The 21,699-nt window shown below is 35.7% G+C and overlaps 2 protein-coding genes and 1 pseudogene across 2 annotated transcripts; 1 reads left to right on the top strand and 2 right to left on the bottom strand.

Annotated features, from left to right (window-relative positions):
• Positions 1 to 1,111: 1,111 nt before the first annotated feature.
• Positions 1,112 to 2,881, bottom strand: LOC114749946 (probable inorganic phosphate transporter 1-5). The gene is made up of 2 exons (XM_028938494.1): positions 2,363 to 2,881; positions 1,112 to 2,208 (listed from the first exon to the last, which is right to left on the bottom strand). Exons 1-2 carry the CDS (start codon positions 2,877 to 2,879, stop codon positions 1,112 to 1,114), a joined length of 1,614 nt encoding a protein of 537 aa, XP_028794327.1. The 5' UTR covers positions 2,880 to 2,881.
• Positions 2,748 to 14,406, top strand: LOC114749948 (probable inorganic phosphate transporter 1-5). The gene is given in 4 exon segments (XM_028938495.1): positions 2,748 to 2,819; positions 12,542 to 13,064; positions 13,188 to 13,613; positions 13,616 to 14,406. Coding segments are annotated over 3 exon segments (1,608 nt in total). The 5' UTR covers positions 2,748 to 2,819; positions 12,542 to 12,547; the 3' UTR covers positions 14,281 to 14,406.
• Positions 14,407 to 17,030: 2,624 nt separating this feature from the next.
• On the bottom strand, positions 17,031 to 18,827 carry LOC114749949 (probable inorganic phosphate transporter 1-5; annotated as a pseudogene).
• Between the last annotated feature and the right edge of the window lie 2,872 nt (positions 18,828 to 21,699).

Here is a 21,699-nt window from a genome sequence, read left to right as displayed (position 1 = left end):
TTTTTAAAAAAATACCTATCTACATTATAATAAATGACGGACAATATGATACATTCATTGTAAAAATTTAATAAAGTGACTTATAAATAAGACTAAAAAAAGCTTTTCTCTTTGTTCTATAAATAGGACCAGGGGAGTATTGTTTAATAATTTGCAGACTTTATAATGTATGCGTATATCTTACATATTTTTATCCACATTTTTTTGCAACTACATATATCTTTTAAAAGGATAAAAAATGAGTTTTTTCATAACTATCTTCATCCCATTCCATTCAAAATCTTTACTTCCTATCATATTTTGAATGTGAGATGTTCACGATGAATTATAATTCAACTGGTTGGATCCTGTGTAATGCCAATGAATGGCTCTTTGAGGCCCCCCATAACATTAAAAATTAATTTTCAGGAATAAAGCACCATGTGATCTTGAATTTAAGTGCCGTGAGATGCTTGTTTACTCCACATGATCATATATATGCACACACATACACATGATATACACTTACTACGCACAAAAACATATATACAACTACAAATTTTAGTACGCATTTGATCCTATTTACAAGATACACTTAAAAAGGATGTTTGAAATTTTAAAGAACATTTTATATTTGTACTCTTAATTATTCATTTTATTACTATATTAATTATCACAATTTTCCTACCCATTACTTCTCTCACGCTTCCCCTCCATTGGTAAGGTTACTTAAAAAAAAAAAAAAAACTAATTTTGAATGTATTTATTAATTGAATTACTTTTAGCTAACATTTTTATTAACATGATGCGATTATTTGTATGTTATATATGAAAATGGAGGAGTAATAAAGATTGGATTTCCTTTCTCTTTTTTTTTTTTGCCCCCTTAACTTATTACTTGGAAAAAAAATTGTTGTTAATTATGGTCAAATATTAAGTTTCTCGAATCAGCTGTGGTCTGGTCATACCCCAGATCGATGAAACTCAAATCATCATCCTTAAAATCAAGCATTTTTTTGGAAACACATCTGAGCTGATGATATACTTGCAGGCACACCACATCATCACTTTCACTGAACCCAATTCACATAGAAAATTAAACATTTTATTATCGCTGATTTAATTCACAACATCAGACTGGATTAATAGTAGTTCTTGAAGCCGAGGTTTTAGCCGTCTCGTCACCTTCTTCTTCCTCATTCTCTCTGCTCATCTCTTCCAAAGATTTCCCCTTAGCTTCTGGAACCAACAACGTGAACAACATCCCCACAAAGTTACTCACACCCAGCATAGCCAGAGCATTCTTCATGCCGATCCCAGGTGGATACCCTGCATCTGTCTTCTCCGGATCTTTACTCTGTGCAGCGTACAAGAACCCCAACATCCCGATGATCGCTCCGACCTTTCCGGCAGCAGCTGAAAGCCCGTGGCAAGTCGACCGCAGCCTCGCTGGGAAGATCTCGGCCGGCACGATGAAAGTGGTGGCGTTTGGACCGAAGTTGGCGAAGAAGAAGGTCAGTGCGTACATCACAAGGAACCCGATTCTGTTCTCCTTCTTGGTCCAGTGGTCGTAAGGGATTGCGAGAGCCAACATGAAGACCGCCATGAAGAAGAAACCCATCAGCTGGATGAAGAATCGTCCCAACGTGTCTATGAGGGCCACCGTGAACCAGTATCCCGGCACGGTGCCGCACAGTGCGATCAGTACTTGTGCTGTTGCGACCGCGTAAACTTCATGAATGGCGTTCATTTCAGCCGCCGGAGGGAGCCATCCAACTGCCGTATAAATATCTTTCTGGAAAAGGTTCGAGCTGAAGTATGCGACGTCCAGTAAGAACCAGGTGGCGCATGTTCCGAGCAAGTGAAGGCCATGTCTGCGAGCAAATTCTTTACTGAACAAACCGAAGCTGTTGCTGGCTCTTTCGCATGATTTTGGTTGCTCGTCGACTTCGAGTTCGACTTGGAGCACCTTGGACATATCGACAGCTGCTTGTTTTGCATTCTTGGCCACTAGAGCGGTGTACCTCGCCGTCTCCGGCATCTTCGCTCGTGAGTAGAACGTAATCGCCGCCGGCACTGCTCCGAACATCAGAATTATGCGCCACACGTAGTCGGCTTGAGGCGGAAGAGAAGCTGCCGCGTCCACATTGTACGGCGGAGCCTTATACGCGTGATCGAATGCCGTGGAGACGATCAGAGCAACCATTCCTCCGACTGTAATTCCGAACCCTGAAGAATCATAAATAAAATTTTTTAAAACGCTTTAAAACATGCTACACGTATATTGTACGGTACAAGTTTAATGGATTACTATCTAGAGTAATTAACCATGCTTAGGGCAAATTAAGGTTACTCATTATTCAGTGGCCAAAGTAAAAGCAACCTTGCATGGCGAACACGGCGGCAATAAAAGCTCCACGAGTCTTCTTGTTGGCGTACTCCGACATGATGGTGGCGGAGAGAGGGTAGTCGCCGCCGATTCCGAAGCCGAGCCAGAATCGGAAGAAGCAGAGAGTGGAGATGACGCCTTTTGGGGTGTCTCCAAAAGACAGGCCAGAAGCCAGCGACGCAATGACCATTAGAGCGAGGGTCATCCCGTAGACTTTCTTTCTCCCCAGCTTGTCGCCGAGCCAGCCAAAGAACACCTGACCGGCTAAGGTCCCGCAGAGAGCCACGCCGTTGACGGCCATGGACACGTTCGGCGGCAAACTCCCCGGCTTTTCGGAGCCTGGTTGGGTGTAGTAGATACGTCCCAACAACTTGGTAACGTTGGCGATGCTGAAGAGATCGTAAGCGTCGGTGAAGAAGCCCATGCCGGCGATGACGATGGCAGTGAAGTGGTACCATTGCGTCTTGGCCACATCGAGCGCGTTCAGCACACTCGTCTGTTCCCTCTCCATAACCACGACGCTTCTACTGAATCCTCAACAATCCTAAGACAGCTACGAAGAGTTATGTCTTAATATATTACATGTGTGCGTAAAGCGACAAATGTATATTATTTAAAAATTAAAGCGAAGAAAAAGAAAGAAGATGCCATTGATCTTGCTGTTTGTTTAAAGCCCACTTGCATGGGGTGAGTGAATCTGAAGCTTCGAAGAGCTAAAATGGTGGAGAGCAGATTCACTAATACATAGCATATATATATATATATATATATATATATATATATATATTTATTTATTTCCAGCAATCAATACTCAGATCAGATTCAACTACAATGATCGAAATCCTGTCAACTATCCAGAATTTGTTCAAAAGGCAATCAAATCTTCCTGGGTTGCTCTATATGAGGCATTGGATTATGTTGCCATGTTGAAGTCAAATTGTACTTCATATTCTGGGTACGCAGAGCAGAATATTGGGAAGAGGGGCCTTGATGATGAGGACAAAAGTATCGCAGTTAGATTTGAATTTGAAGATTCCGCGATGCATATGTTGACTATGGCCACGAGAAGCCATTGATTATTAAGAAGTAGTCCTTATCACCCCAAGAGTAAGTATTGAAATGTTTAATCACCGACGACTACTACATCATCTCTATTTTTCCTTTCTTCTTCTCTCCTGTTTTTTCCCCCCTCTCCGCAAATTTATGCTTAGTGGAAACTGCCGCATAACGTCCTGAGAAAAGGGTTGGGGGATGAGAGACGTCAAATTGTAAGCAAATTACAATTGAGTCAGCATAAGTGTGCTTCTTATTTTTCGTTTTTTTTGTACATTATTTCTTCTTTTCATAGATACACTCGTATTAGAGACGCTGTCGAGCATGAAATATGAACATTTCTCTCAATGATTTTCACTCAAAAAAAAAAAATCTCTCTCAAGGGAGGATTTTGCTATATTATAAGAGACTAACTCTTTTTTATCATATCCAATCTTCGTTGATGTATGCTTCTAATTAATGCTGTGATCGAGCAGTGTTTAGAGCATGGTGAATGAGAGGCCTTGATTGGGAAAACAATTGGGCTTAATGAGCCGCACCTTGATTTCGAAAATAACTGGGGCTTGATGATTGTGAAAATGATTGGGCTGGCGTGCATTGGGCATTTAGGCTTTGCTAAGTCCATGAAGTAAATCTCTAGCTATTGGATTTCATGAACTTATTCAAGGTCCTTTTTTTTTTTGACGCTATGCATGTATCCTTTTACTGTAGATAATCCTATTCAAGGTATTGTCAAATATAACGTGAACATCTCTTCTAATGGCAACTCAAACCTTGAAGGAATAGTCCAGTTTTTTCCACCAGACCCAACCCTGTTGGTTATTCAAGGTTCTGTTAAGCAGTTGGTAATAGTTTAGTATGAGTTATGATCTCATAACTGATCTGGGTCAATGGCACAGAGATACTAGATTACTATCTAATTTCCAGTTATTGGTCTATAGCTTTGATGAGGAGAAGGAAAGCAATGCCATTTCATGTTATTATCTAATCCTAAAAATAAGTATTGAAATGTTTAATCCCCCAGTACATCTATCTTTATTTCTTCCTTTCTCCTTCCCTTCTGTTTGTTTGTCTCTCTTTTTTTTCCACGTCTCTGCAAATTTATTCTTAATGAAAACTGCTGCAGAACATTCTATTTTATTTTGTCACATTTTTTTTCATGGTTATTTGATACAATTCTATTAAATGCACTGTAAAGTACCAAATACAGGCATTTCTCCCAGTACAAATTTTAACCTTAGTTCATTATGTCATAAGAGACTGATCATTTTTGCTAGGCTCAATCCTCGTTAGCATGCGCTTCTAATTGGTGTTTAGAGCATGGTGAATGAGAGGCCTTGAGTGCGAAAATAAAATGGGCTTTATGAGTGGCCTTGATTGCGAAAATAATTGGGCCTAATGATTGTGAAAATAAATGGGCTACCGTGCATTAGGCTTGCTACTTCTATGAAGAAAATCTAGACATGGGATTTGATGAATTTATAAGCAGCTGTTAATAGTTTAGGATGTGAGTTATTATCTCCTAATTATTTTGCAGTATATTGTTTCTCTATTTTATTTATTTATTTCTCCCAAACTAGTTATTCACACCTTGTGAAAAAGACGCAATGTCTAAGGAGAATAAAAGAGTGTGAAAGTAATATAACCTATAAAACAAAACAAAATAAAACAAAAGGAATTAACCTAACAGATTGCTTAGGGGTTCCTTGCATATTATTCACGGAGAAGAAAATAATTAAAAATTTTATATTCCTAAATTAGTTACTCAACTCTTATATTAAAAACTGGTGGTGATATAATGGAAATGTTAGGGATCGGAGGCCTGAGCTCTACTACACCAATAAGAGTCCCTGCCAATAATAACTATAACTGTACGATTCTCTCATCAATAATTAATAATATTATATAGAGAGTGTGCTGACATATATAAATAAAAGAATTATTACTGAGTTAGTTGACTAATTTGAACAGATTAAAAAAATTTATTGAATTAGTTATTTGTAATAATTAGATGTTGTCTTTCCTAGAATACCTTTACTAATCATATACTAGCTAAAACTACTATTTGATTAAACCTTTAACATGTCCAACTAGTATAGTCTATAAGAATTACGTTGAAACAAATGGATGAATATATACAAGAGACAGGATAGATTGGAGTCTTATATTTAGGACCAAATTGAGAGTTAAACTAGCTCTTATATTAAAAACCGGAGGTAGTAATATTATATAGAGAGACTGTGCTGAATTGTATAAATGAAAAAATTATTACTGAGGGATATATATATCAAGCACGGTATTATTATACTCTTGGATAGTGATATATACATTTAGGTCTTTGTTCAACTTCTCTGGTCAAAAACAAAAAAACAAAAAGGTCTTTGTTCAACTTAACACTTACGTCTCAAATTCAACGCGGAGTTGATCTACGCGTTTCATAGTTAATACACAACAAAACTGTCTGTCGTTAGTGTTTATCTTCTAACCTACTCCCTTCAATCTTTAATATAAGATCCTATTTGATTTTTATTTTGGTCCTAAATATAAGACTCCAATCCACTTTGTCTCTCATATTTACTCAATTTCTTTTTCAAGATAGTCCTTTTAATAATTATAGTTCTAGTTAATACACTTGATTAGCAAGGATATTTTAGGAAAGAAAACACCTATTTAGGACAAATAACTAACTCAACTTACTTCCTTAACCTCCTCAAATTAGTCAACTAGCTCTTATAATTAGGATCGGAGGTAGTATTAGCGAATCCACTCCCTTTATTTTAATCGGTTAATTTTAGTAAGCAAGAGTTTTAATAACAAAGCTGTAATTTTAAAAGAAAAATAAATTCATCGATTCTGGATAAAATAATTTAAATTTTTTATGTTTAATTAGTTATTTAGAAAATAATTATTATTTTTAAAGAGTGTGAGAGTAATATAAACTAAAACAAAAAACAAAAGGAATTAACCTAGCGGATTGCTTAGTGGTTCCTTGCATATTATTCATGGAGAAGAAAATAATTAAATCTTCCCCACCGAAGAATTTGATATTTCTAAATTAGTTATTCAATTTTTATATTTTATATTAAAGACTAGAGGTAGTATAATAGAAATGTCAAGGTTCTGAGCTGAGCTCTATTATACCAATAATAACTTCAACTGTACGATTCCCTCATCAATAATTAACAGTATTATTTAGAGGGAGTGTGCTGAAATATATAAATAAAAAAATTATTACTGAGGGATGCATATCAAGCACAGTATTATTATACTACTTTCGGTCTATAATATAAAATTTCGTTTGACTTTTATTTTAGTTTTAAATATATGACTTCAATTTATTTTATCTCTCATATTTATTTTTTTCTTAAGATAATCCTTTTAATAATAATAGTTCTAATCGATAAATTTGATTAGTAAGGATTTTTTAGAAAAAATAACATATTTATTATAAATAACTAACTTAATTTATATTCTTAATCTATTTAAATTAATCAACTAACTCTTATATTTAGAACCGGAGTTAGTACGAGACAGTGATATATATTTAGTTCTCTGTTTTGTTCAACTTAACAATTGCGTCTCAAATTCAACGCGGAGTTGATCTGCGTGTTTCGTAGTTCATACAAAACAAAATTGTCTGTCGTTAGCGTCTATCTTCTAACATACTACCTCCGGTCCTTAATATCAGACCTTATTTGACTTTTATTTTGGTCCTAAATATAAGACCCCAATCCACTTTGTCTCTCATATTTATATTTTTTTTCTAAAGTAGCTCTTCTAATAATAAGAGTTCTAGTCACTACACTTGATTAGCAAAGATATTTTAGGAAATACAACACCTATCTATGACAAATAACTAACTCAACTTACTTCCTTAATCTCCTCAAATTAGTCAACTGGCTCTTATAATTAGGACAGGAGGTAGTATTAGCGAATCCACTCCCTTTATTTTAATCGGTTAATTTTAGTAAGCAAGAGTTTTAATAACAAAGCCGTAATTTTAAAAGAAAAATAAATTCAGCGATTCTGGAAAAAAATTTTTAAATTTTTTATTTTTTTTATGAAAGGAAAAGTTTAGGTGAATTGAGCTCTTAGAGCTCACCAGGACCAGGACCAGGACCAGGACATGCCTCCAGACTTAGAGAGCTTTTATCGAGGTACTTACAGATCACCCACTTTCAATTATTATTTTTAATACTATTTTAACTTCACTACCTATAATTTCGTTCACTATTGTTGGCATTCTTTATGTATACTCTCGTATAAGAAATGTCAAACTTTAGAAATGCTTGGCTCCTTTTTAAAAATTGTTTATAATATGAATGGCATGCATGTATGTATGTGGCCATTAAGGGAGCAAGCAAAACTCAAATATGGATGATTATTTTAGTCTTAGTTTAGTTGATAATGACTATTGTCTTTACATAATTACTTAATTAATGTCCAGTAATCAAAGACAATAATTGATACATGCACGAAAGACGCAAGAATCTTCATTGTTAATAAGCAAAATACATTGGACCACTGAATTAAGCTTCCATATATTCAACTTAATTTTGGTGATCATTGCCACGTCGATGGATATAGTCAAATTGATATATGGAATGTGCACCACCCGTGCTATATACATTTTGTTTTTTTTTTCAATTTGATGATGTAGAAGATATTTTCATTTATAAAATCATTTTGCAGTATATTATTTCTCTATTTTATTTATTTTTTGTCCCAAAATAGCTAGTTTTTCACACTTTGTGAAAAAGACGCAATGCCTTGGACAATGACTAATTAAGGAGAATAAAAGAGTGTGAGAGCAATAATATAAGCACGGTATTATTATACTCTTCGATAGTGATATATACATTTAGGTCTTTGTTCAACTTAACACTTACGTCTCAAATTCTACGCGGAGTTGATCTACGCGTTTCATAGTTCATGCAAAACAAAATTGTCTGTCGTTAGCGTTTATCTTCTAACCTATTAGCGAACCACTCCCTTATTTTAATCGGTTAATTTTAGTAAGTAAGATTTTTTAATAACAAAGCTGTAATTTTAAAAGAAAAATAAATTCAGCGATTCTGGATAAAATTTTTAAAATTTTTTATGTTTTTTTTTTGGTGAAAGGAAAACTTTAGGTGAGTTGAGCCCGGGAGCTCACCAGGATCAGGACATACCTCCAAACTCAGAGAACTCTTATAGAGGTATTTACAAATCGCCCACTTTCAATTATTATTTTTGAACACTTTTAACTCCACGACCTATAATTTCGTTTACTATTGTTGGCATTCTTTATGTGTACTCTAGCATAAAAAATGTCAAACTTTAGAAAAGCTTGGCTCCTTTTTAAAAATTCTTTATAATATGAATGGCATGCAAGTATGATGTAGCCATTAAGGAAGCAAGCAACACTCAAATATGGATGATTATTTTAGTCTTAGTTTAGCTGATAATGACTATTTTCTGTATATAATTACTTAATTAATGTCCAGTAATCAAAGACAATAATTGATACATGCACGAAAGCCACAAGAATCTTCATTGTTAATAATCAAAATACACCGGACGACTGAATTAAGCTTCCATATATTCAAGTTAATTTTAGTGATAATTGCCATGTTGATGGATATAGTCAAATTGATATATATAAATTCATTGTGTACTTTTCGGATCTATATAGGGCCTGTTTGGGACAGCGGTAAAAATCTTTCATAAACACATTTTACTTAAATCGAGATAAAACTTCTCTCATATATTTGCCTCGTATTCTGTAAATCACGATTGAAAAGCTACTTATAAGCTGTTCCAAACAAGCCTATAACCAACTTCACCAAGTGGGATAAAAACTTTGTTATTATTGTGTACTTTTCATATGCGAATTTACTATTCATAGACCATGCTATATTATGTTATTCCTTCTTTTCAAATTAGGCGGAACAATAAGGAATAATTGGGTATTTTGCCAAGTTTATTGTTCAAATAATTCAACACATCTTTCACACGTTATTATATTTTTCTAATAACAACATTTTCGTTTGGCCTGAATAATAACAACATTACATCACATACAATATTAAGAGTTAGAATGCGGGTAAAGTTACGTACAACACGGAAATTATAAGACCCACTTCTGATGTATAATATTCTTTAAATAAATTAAAAAGTTCGAACTTTGTAAATAAAAAAAAGAAGTTATATACGTTATAACGTTGATTAGAATTATGATGAGTCATTATGTAGTTATATCTAATTAATTAAGTCGCTGGTAAGGAGATATCATTCAAATAGTATATAAAAAAAATTGAGACGATAACTCAAATAAAAAATATTAAAATTTAAATTTGTCCTCTCTAATGTATATTCTTAATTATTTTTTTATAAGTGCATTCTTAATTAACGATTTTTTTTTGTTAAAAAATAAATTCCAATCACAATTCTTTTACGTGTGATTTTACACGAAAGCTTGTCACTATCATTTTCCAAACATAACAACTTTGCCTCAATCATAATAAACAGTAATCAAATATAAATGTGACGGCAAGCATGAACAAAACATATAATTTAAAATAGGCATTATAAAATTATTATATAGTGTGAATGCAACGTGAAGAAGGGGCATGGACCGCAAAATTAATATATAATTATGTTTTGACTTGCAAATCAAGATGAATTAAAGCAATCATTGAATTGCTTTAAATGGGTTTATTTTGAGAACATTAAGATTATATATATAAGATACCTTCTGTGTGAATTTCAGGAGGAGACAAAACCATGAATTTTAGGGATGTGTGTGTTCCATGTTATGATTGTTATCAAAGATAAAGAGCATAAAGACATAATTAGGGATTTTTTTTTATTGGGAATTAGGGAAGACAAAACCATGAATCATTTCATCTTTTAACTTAATATAAGAAGACGCAGATATAGGTCTGTTGTTTTTACATTTTTTTTGTTAGAAATTTTAGTAAATATAGGAAGGTCATGCCAGGCTTTTGAAGGCTAATGATGAGGTGTAAAAGAACCCCCAAAAAAAAATGATTAAATTGAAGAACTGAATGTCAAAAGCATATAAGGCTAAATATCTACATAAGTGGTCTCTTTTTTTCTTAATTTTATACGAAAACAAAATTGGATTCAAGTTTACTTAATACGCATATCCATATATTGTATAAATATAAAAATATAAGTTCTATATTATTAACAAACTATAAATTATAGCGAGCTTTTGTGCATGCATCAAATTGTTGTGCATGGATAGAGGTTATATATATATATATATGGTGAAATAATAATACCCCTTCGGTCCTAAATATAAGACTCATTTTGTAGTATAATTTATATTATAAAATAGGTCTTATATTTAGAACCGAATGGAGTAGTAAAAAGAGTGATGACAACATATATATATATGGAGATTAATTCATCATGTGAACAAGATTAAGAGAACAACTGCTTCATTGGAGGCATAGCGTTGGGTGTTTATTATTGACTAATAAAATGATTTCAACCTGGGAGGAATAATCTTGGTATATGCTCTTCTTCTTCTTTGTATATGTATTTATATATAAATCCACATCATCATCACCTTCAAACTTGTCCCTCTCCATCCTCTCTCTCATCTCTCTAAAAAGCTTCTTTCTCCTCGTATGAACCAGGTACTCTCTCTCTCCCTCTCTCTCTTTCACATCTAGGTCCCTGGGAAGTAGCTAGGAAAATATATATATATATATATATAATATCTAAAAGGTGACGAGGGCAGTGAAAGTAATACTTGTATGTTACTGTGCTCTCTCCTCCGCCAGCTGATAATGTTGACTACTCCTTTCTCTTTCACTTTCATGTCCCTCTCACTACTCCCGCACAACTCTTCTGACTTTTCTGTTTTCCACCTTCTTCTTGACTTCATTCTCCGCATACTTTTCAATTCACACACTGTAAAGATGAATGAGTTTTTTTTTTTTATGTAGTCTTTATATTATGGTCAATCCACAGAAATATAAAAAAATGATTTATAGGCGAATCCATGACGCAAAGGCATGGAAAATTAATACTAGCTCCCTTCCTTAATTAATAGTTAACTAATTTAAATAGATTAAAATATTAAAATATGCTCATTAATTACATGTATTAACTAGAATTGTCATTTGATAAGACCTTTAACATGTGCAATACTAAGATGACTATTTTAAAAAAAATAGATAAATAGGAGAAACAAAATAGATTTGGATCTTATATTTAATGTCAAATTAAAAATTGAATTAACTCTTATATTATGAATACAAAAGCTGGTTGGAGAAAAATGGTGGCCATGATCTAGCTAGCTGTTTACGTCAAAGTCTCGGCCTAAAAAATCAAGCCCGCCACACCGTAGTTGGCTTGAAACAACCGGCAAGATCACTGGCATCTTCCTTGTTTTCTTAGCTTTTTAAATAATACTTTACTTTTATATATGAGAAAATTCCAGAAAAAGCCTTTGGAATATACAAAATCCCAGATTGAGTCTTTAAATTTCGAAAATGACAGAATGGGTCATTAACCCAATCTGTCATTTGTGAAATTAAGGCGAATTGACAATTTTGCCCCTGACTAAGCAAAAGTGAGTAGTTATTTTCTAAACAAATCTAGGTAACGCTTACACTATTCTAGTGATTACAAGATTAGTTGTAGTTAATAATAAGGTACCTGACAATAATAAGATACCTGACTATGAAAAATGAGTAGTTATTCTCTACACAAATCTAAGTAATGCTTACATTGTTCTAGTGATTACAAAATTAGTTGTAGTTAATAACAAGACACCTGACTATGAAAAAGTGAGTAGTTATTCGCTACACAAATCTAGGTAACACCTAAACCCTTATAGTGATTCCTTAAATCATTGTAGTGAATGAATGCAAACGAGGGCAAAGTTGTCAATTCCTCTTAATTTGACAAATGACACATTGGGTCACTGACCTATTCTGTCATTTCCGAAATTTCAGGACCCAATTTAGAATTTCTCATATTCCAAGGACCGAGATTTTCCCTTTATATATATATATATATATATATATATTATTGAGACACATACAACTCCTCGTAACTGTGTCAGGATTGTTAAGGATAGATTCAGTACGTAGCAGTGTGGTAGTTATGGCGAGGGAACAGACGAGTGTGCTGAACGCGCTCGATGTGGCCAAGACGCAATGGTACCACTTCACCGCCATCGTCATCGCCGGCATGGGCTTCTTCACCGACGCTTACGATCTCTTCAGCATCGCCAACGTTACCAAGTTGTTGGGACGCATCTACTATACGGAACAAGGCTCCACGAAGCCGGGGAGTTTGCCGCCGAACGTGTCCATGGCCGTCAACGGCGTGGCTCTTTGTGGGACCTTGGCCGGTCAGGTGTTCTTTGGATGGCTCGGCGACAAGCTGGGGAGGAAGAAGGTGTACGGGATAACCCTCGCCCTTATGGTCATTTCCTCGTTGGCTTCCGGTCTCTCTTTCGGTAACACCCCAAAAGGTGTCATCTCCACCCTCTGCTTCTTCCGATTCTGGCTGGGCTTCGGAATCGGCGGCGACTACCCTCTCTCCGCCACCATCATGTCGGAGTACGCCAACAAGAAGACTCGTGGAGCGTTTATTGCCGCCGTCTTCGCCATGCAAGGTTGGTCTTACTCTGACCACTGAATTACTCGTCTGAATATTTCCTCTAAACAATCAATTAATCACTGTAGATTTATAGCAATCCATTAAGCCTATTTTGAAGACGTTCTTCACGATTCTTCAGGGTTCGGGATTTTGGTCGGGGGAATTGTTTCTCTGATCGTCTCCACGGCGTTCGATCACGCGTACAAGGCTCCGCCGTACAAGGTGAACGCAGCAGCTTCTCTTCCAAAGCAAGCCGACTACGTTTGGCGCATAATTCTGATGTTCGGAGCTGTGCCGGCGGCCATGACGTTCTACTCGCGAGCGAAGATGCCCGAGACGGCTAGGTACACCGCTCTGGTGGCCAGGAACGCAAAACAAGCAGCTCTCGATATGTCGAAGGTCCTCCAAGTCGAACTCCAAGCCGACGAGCCGACAAAATCATTCGAAAGAGCCAGCAACAACAGCTTCGGTTTGTTCAGTAAGGAATTCGCTCGCAGGCATGGCCTCCACTTGCTCGGAACATGCTCCACCTGGTTCTTACTCGATATTGCATATTACAGTTCGAATCTTTTCAGAAAGATATTTATACGGCAGTGGGATGGCTTCCTGCGGCGGCTGAAATGAACGCCATCAATGAAGTTTACCGGGTGGCAAGAGCACAAGTACTGATCGCGCTGTGCGGCACCGTGCCGGGATACTGGTTCACGGTGGCCTTCATAGACATATTGGGACGATTCTTCATCCAGCTGATGGGTTTCTTCTTCATGACCGTCTTCATGTTGGCGCTCGCAATTCCCTACGATCACTGGACCAAGAAGGAGAACAGGATTGGGTTCCTTGTGATGTACGCACTGACCTTCTTCTTCGCCAACTTCGGTCCTAACGCCACCACTTTCATCGTGCCGGCCGAGATCTTCCCGGCGAGGCTGCGTTCGACTTGCCACGGGCTGTCAGCGGCTGCTGGAAAGGCCGGAGCGATCGTCGGCGCGTTCGGGTTCTTGTATGCAGCACAGAGTAAAGATCCAAAGAAGACTGATGCAGGGTACCCACCTGGGATTGGGATGAAGAATTCTCTGATCATGCTGGCCGTCATTAACTTTGTGGGGATGTTGTTCACGTTCTTGGTTCCAGAAGCAAAGGGGAAATCGTTGGAAGAGATGAGCAGAGAGAACGAGGAAGAAGAAGGTGATGATCCAGCAACCACGGCTTCAAGAACTGTTAATCCAGTCTGATTATTATGTGAACTCAAAATTTAATTAGCAGTCAAATTTTTGTCTTTGCAGTGTATCCGCAGTTTGGAATAGTTTAAGTAAATTTTTAATCATAATTTAAAAGTTTTGTCTAAACTTAAGTGTTTATCAGTGTTTTTCAACGCTATATATATTAGCTCATATTACAGAATGGCTACATATACATGTCACACATTATAAATGATTTTTGAAAAGAAACTGGCATTTCTAAAGGTTGATATTTTTTATGCAAGAGATGAAAGAATGCTAAAAATACGAAACGAAATTAAAATAATAATTGAAGTCAACGGATATTATTTATTATTAAAAATAAAAATATTTAAAAATTCTAGCCAGAAGAAGGCTGGGAAAGTGGACGGCCATAGTAGTTCATCATTGGCAAATTATAATCCTTTACATAAAACTATGTATAGACTAAATATTTCACCAAATAGAATTGGAAAATTTAAGAGATGGGATTTTTTTTTTTGCGAAAATGCCACCGGTAAAAGTCCCACTGTAAATTTTCTTTTTTTCCCTTTTACTAGTGTGCAATATATATTAGCAATGAAATCACATAACTGGATCAAAGAGCTAAACAGAAAACAACAATGGGAAAAGATGCGTTCAATTTTCTACACGCCTCCATAGTTAGTCGCATCAGAAATTTGGCTGAATACGCAAGATGACGGGGAAAAAAAATAGTGTGAGCCAGAAGTCATGGGCAAGCAATCACAAACAAGACTAGACAAAAATCAGTTTTGGTACTCATTATCTTGATGACTACTTTAAATTTATTAGATTTGGACTGTCTATATTTGATTTGAATGATTTAAATTTAAATAATTAATTAATTAATTATAAATAAAAAAATCTATTTTTTGAAAGAATGATAGTTAAGAAATTATCTTTATTTTAGATTTTATACATATTAGAATAACTATTTTGAACAATTAAAAATAAAAAGAAAATTAAATCAGGATCATCCAAATGAGACATAACCATATATGATTAGAGAATGAACTTGACCTAAGGTTTTTTCCTGGTGTAATCATGTGAACGTGCCGCGATCAAGGTATAATTAAATTGGTTGGATCCTGTGTAATGCCGGCCCCTATATGAATATATTCCCCTAGTCCTTAATATAAGACCTAATTGTTAAGTTAATTTTGATTCTAAATATAAGACTTACTTCTCATATTTATCAATTTTTTTTTAATTATCCCTATGGATACTCCCTCAACCAAATCAAGTAGAAGAATGAGGGAGGATATTAAAGAAGATGATTATGGTGTTTTAGGAAAAACATGTCAAATTTCTTATAAATAACTAACTTACCTAACTTCCTTAATCTAATCAAATTAGTTAAATAGGTTTTATATTGAGAATCGGAGGAGTATTAAATTTATTTTAATTTCAAGTTCATGGCACAATGAAAGCACCACGTGAATACTCACTATTCTTATCTTCAAACCCTTTTTTTAATTTTGCCATCACCCCTACAGTCTCCCAGTCGACATTGTAATCTGGCAGCTAGCGTGAAAGCTACTTTATAAAAGATCTCACGAGTTTGATTCTACTGACATCATACCATTAGTGCTGAAAATTTGAGTTACAAGTTCTTAGCAGTTAGATTGCCCTGCCCTCAATGTATTTCTCATCTAAAGTGGCATCTTCTAAAGTTATTATTCTAGATAGAGATATCTCAAAGTTGCTTTGCCACTTTTCTTCCATAGTTGTTAGAGTTATTCATGCTTCTTCTTTTTCTTCTGATGTGTCGTCCTTTTTATTTTTCCAATTTCATTTGTAGTACTGTAAAACCTCTATTATTATTTAGTACTCTTCTAGTCTTTAATATAAGATCTAATTAACTAATTTAATTAGATTAATGAAGTTAGGTAAGTTGATTAATTATAAGAAATATGACATTTTTTTAAAACGTCATAATTATCTTTCTTAATATCCTTCTTCCTTCTTCTACTTGATTATAATTGAAGAAGTATCCATAGAGATAATTTAGAAAAAATTAATAAATATGATAAATAGGTCTTATATTTAAAACCAAAATCAGCTCAATAATTAGGTTCTATATTAATGACGGAGGAGTATATTATTTTGCCTTTCTATCAAAAAATATTGAAGATTGAATTTATTTATTTATTTCTCTATTTTTACATTAAAAAAATTTCAGTTATGGTCAAATATTAGATTTCCCGAACCAGCTGGCAAGTCATATGACCCATCGATATTGTCATATCCCTAAAGACATCATATTCCTTTTATACAATTTTTCAATAATTCCACTTATAAAATTAATGCTTTGAATATTATAAAATAAATCTTATATTTATTATGGGAAGGATAATTTCAAATTTACCATTCAGTCAATGCAATCAAAACACGTAAATGTAAATATATCACCCAAAAAAGCACTCGCATATTATATTGGCCTTTGCCTTTGGCCTAGAAGCTCAAGCATATATAAACAAACCTCCCTCTATTAGAAAATCAAGATTAAACAAAGTAATACGTTTTCTTACAATAAGCTTTAATTTGAAATTTGATTCTACTTGGAATCACATATATAACCAAAGTATACCCCAAAAAAACTGAATTTCTCTTATACTTTTGCCACTAATTTCGATCCTGTGATATCATCCAAGCTTATATACTTGCAGGCGCACACACCTTCACTTTCTTCACTTAACTTGATAGAGAAAACATTTCATATCGCTAATTGAATTCACATATGATCAGACTGGATTAATAGTTCTTGAAGCTGTGGTTGCTGCATCATCTTCTTCTTCCTCGTTCTCTCTGCTCATCTCTTCCAGAGATTTTCCCTTAGCCTCGGGAACCAAGAACGTGAACAACATCCCCACAAAGTTAATGACGGCAAGCATGATCAGAGCATTCTTCATCCCAATCCCAGGTGGGTACCCTGCATCAGTCTTCTTTGGATCTTTACTCTGTGCTGCATACAAGAACCCGAACGCGCCGACGATCGCTCCGGCCTTTCCGGCAGCCGCTGACAACCCGTGGCAAGTGGACCGCAGCCTCGCCGGGAAGATCTCGGCTGGCACGATGAAAGTGGTGGCGTTAGGACCGAAGTTGGCGAAGAAGAAGGTCAGTGCGTACATCACAAGGAACCCAACCCTGTTCTCCTTCTTGGTCCAGTGATCGTAGGGAATTGCGAGCGCCAACATGAAGACGGTCATGAAGAAGAAACCCATCAGCTGGATGAAGAATCGTCCCAATATGTCTATGAAGGCCACCGTGAACCAGTATCCCGGCACGGTGCCGCACAGCGCAATCAGTACTTGTGCTCTTGCCACCCTGTAGACTTCATGGATGGCGTTCATTTCAGCCGCCGGAGGAATCCATCCCACTGCCGTATAAATATCTTTCTGGAAAAGATTCGAACTGTAGAAAGCAATATCAAGTAGGAACCAGGTGGCACATGTTCCGAGCAAGTGGAGGCCATGTCTGCGAGCGAATGCCTTACTGAACAAACCGAAGCTGTTGTTGCTGCCTCTTTCGGTTGATTTTGTCGGCTCGTCGGCTTGGAGTTCGACTTGGAGGACCTTCGACATATCGGCTGCTGCTTGTTTTGCGTTCCTGGCCACCAGAGCGGTGTACCTGGCCGTTTCCGGCATCTTCGCTCGCGAGTAGAACGTCATGGCCGCCGGCACAGCTCCGAACATCAGAATTATGCGCCAAACGTAGTCGGCTTGCTTTGGAAGAGAAGCTGCTGCGTTCACATTGTACGGCGGAGCCTTGTACGCGTGATCGAACGCCGTGGAGACGATCAGAGCAACAATTCCTCCAACCAAAATTCCGAACCCTGAAGAATCGTAATCGTAAATAGCATTTTCGAAAACGCTTTGAAACATGCTACATGAGTATCTGTTTAATTGTTTAAAGCAAATGAAGGCGAGTAATTCAGTACGTGGTCATAGGAAAACCAACCTTGCATAGCGAAGACGGCGGCAATAAACGCTCCACGAGTCTTCTTGTTGGCGTATTCCGACATGATGGTGGCGGAGAGAGGGTAGTCGCCACCGATTCCGAAGCCAAGCCAGAATCGGAAGAAACAGAGAGTGGAGATGACGCCTTTTGGGTGTCACCAAAAGACAGACCAGAAGCCAGCGAGGCAATAACCATAAGAGCGAGGGTCATCCCGTACACCTTCTTCCTCCCCAACTTGTCGCCGAGCCACCCAAAGAAAACCTGACCAGCCAACGTTCCACAGAGAGCCACGCCGTTAACGGCCATCGACACTCTCGGCGGCAAACTGCCGGGCTTGTCGGAGCCTGGATGGGTGTAGTAGATACGTCCCAACAACTTGGTGACGTTGGCGATGCTGAAGAGATCATAAGCGTCGGTGAAGAAGCCCATGCCGGCGATGACGATGGCGGTGAAGTGGTACCATTGCGTCTTGGCCACATCGAGCGCGTTCAGCACACTCGCCTGTTCCCTCGCCATGACCACGAGACTGCTATTGAATCCTCAACAATCCTGACACGGTAACGAAGGGCTGCGCGTCAATTAAAGATCTGTGTGAAAAGGGACAAATGTATATTTATGGCTACTACAACTTCAAAAACGAATCCCTTTTGGTAGAGGAAAATGGAGGAACAGAGAGGAGTAAAAAAAAAAAATTTTAATTAACTCTACTTAAAAAAATAGAGTTGAAAGTTTTTAGTTAAATTTTATTATTATTTTATTTATATTTTTTATTAGAATTTTACAGCCCTACTATTTTAATTTTTTTAAATTGAACTTATTAAAATTTTTTCTCCCTCTCTTTTGTTTTATTTCTCTTGTTAGGATAGAAGAAAGAAGATGCCATTGACGTTGCTGTTAGTTTGAAGCCAACTTGTCTACGGCGGGCTTGTTTTTCACATTATTGAAGGGAAGACTTTGACATAAACGCCAACATATGATGGTCCTATACTCCAATGTGTCTAACTTTTCCTTGCGTTTGTACGTCGTTGGTTCGGCTATATACCATAATTTTATATTTCTGTAAATTGACCATTTTGTCTTCAAAGGAGTTATCTGAACAAAGATGCGATTCTTCCTTTTTTAAATATAAAACACTTTTTATAATATAATACTACTTTCAATCCTTAATATAAGATTTTGTTTAACTTTTATTTTGATTCTAAATATAAGACCCCAATTCACTTTATTCATATTTATGTATTTTTTCTCAAGATAATTCTTCTAACAATAGTAGTTCTAACTAATACACTTGATTAGTAAGGATATTTTAGGAAAAGACACCACCTATTTATTATAAATAACTAACTTAACTTCTTTCATTAATATCCTCAAATTAGTCAACTAGCTCTTATAATTAAGACCGGAGGTAGTATATTATAAAAAAAAAGTCTTATATTTAGAGACGGAGGAATATAAAAAAACTAATACCCCTATGATCCTATTTATAAAGTAGAGAAATAATTTTTTTTATCCTATTTATAAATCACTTCATTAAATTGTTAGCAAGAATGTATTATTTTATCCTTTATTTATTATAGTGTAAATAATCTTTTTTTTTAAAGATATATATTAAATAAAAATAAAGTTAAAAATTATTATATTTTAATAAAAAATTAATGTAATTTAAAATTTTTTAAACTGTATAAAAAAATGCTCCTTTATGAATGAGATCAGAGAGTATCACTCTTGTTTATTCGAATGATTGAATGTGAAGCAAGAGTGTGGAAAATGAAGTCGCCGAGAAGGTAGGAAACAAAGAAAAGCAAGAACGGGTAGTGATGAGAGCGGGGAAAATGAAACAGAAAGAAGAAGTCAACATTATCAACTAGTGAATCGAGAAGAATAATACTGTTCCGATTCTAAATATAAAACTCTTTTTATAGTATAAATTATACTAAAAAAAGTTTTATATTTAGAACATGAGGAATAACAATAATTTGGTTAACTGTTGGTGACCTATTGCTTTCACTGCCTCATCACCATCTAGATTACCCCCACCCCAAAAAAAAAAAAAAACCAAAAAAACTCTTACACATCGTGTACCACTCATATCCTATTCCCTCTTTTGCACCACATATAGTTACTATCGCTGGCCAGCTAGCTAGCTACTTCACAGCAAAATTAGATTCTTTTTTATTTGTTTTTCAACTTAAAAGAGACAGGTACTAACAACTTAAAATTACAAATAGGGTTGAACTCTCAAGGCTCATTTGGATTGCCGATTGAAAATATTTATAAGCATATTTCATGTAAATCAAGATAAAACTCTTCTCACATACTTATCTCGTATTTTGTAAATCATGATTGAAAAGCTATTTATAAGATATTTCAAATGGGAACCCAATCTTCTAATTAATTTGCAGGGAAGCCTTCATACCCAACTAAGCTACAGCGTCAATGCCCAGAACCGAGTGCTGTACGTAGAAGAAGAGCACATTGAGAGAGAGAGAGAGAGTTACCTGGTTCGTCCAAAGGAGAGGAAGCTTTGAGAGATGAGACAGAGAGAGAGGAGTGAGGTAGCCCGTAGCCGGCGGGTTATGTTGTGGTAGGGATAGGGATGCAGGGGGAGATTTGAATATGATACGGATATATATATAGATATATATATAGAAGAAGAAGAGCATATGCCCAGATTATTCCTCCTATGTTGAAATCATTTTATTATTATTAATCGCAAGTCAATAAACACCCAACGGTTTGATTCCTATAAGCCAGTTGTTCTCTCAATCATGTTCACATGCCAAACTAATCTCCCTACATGTGTTTTCATTTCATCATCACTCTTTTTCCTATTTGTTTCAACACGTATATAACTCCATCCATGTACAAATCATAATTTGGTTCATGCACAAAGACTCGCAAATCAGCCAATTAATTTAAGTAGATGCATAAAATGAATCCTGTTATATACATAAGATAAAGAATCAAATTTTATTTCACTAGAATTAAGAAAAAGATCATCACTTAAATACTTAGCCTTGCATGTTATTTTTATATTCAGTTCTCGGATCAATTTAATCTTTTTTTTGCTTAATTTGTTCTTTTACAGCTCGTCATTAACCTTCAAAACTCTGGTCCCAAGCCTATCTGCATCCCTCGCGCATATAACACTTCTTCTTAAGTTAAAAGATTAATACCAATAGAGATTGGGTTTAGTGAAAGGAACTAATTCCTCACAAAGTGACGAACTAATATTCGAATCTCCATTAGGAGAGGTACCCACATTTAGTACCCAACAGTGTCTCGAATAAAATTATCTCTAATAAGAGAATACCTATACTTTAATAAAAAAAAAGAAGATTAATTAAATGATTCATGTTTTTGTCTTCACTAGCTCCCTATCAAAAATTGATATAATTTTGTCTCCACACACGCACAACAAATTCCTAAAATTCGTGGTTTTGTCTCACACCA

The sequence above is a fragment of the Neltuma alba genome, unplaced genomic scaffold (assembly GCF_004799145.2).
Source record: "Neltuma alba isolate B1F8T4 unplaced genomic scaffold, ASM479914v2 tig00006238_pilon, whole genome shotgun sequence".
Classification (NCBI taxonomy): Eukaryota; Viridiplantae; Streptophyta; class Magnoliopsida; order Fabales; family Fabaceae; genus Neltuma; species Neltuma alba.
This window is presented reverse-complemented; position numbering and strand designations above follow the sequence as displayed.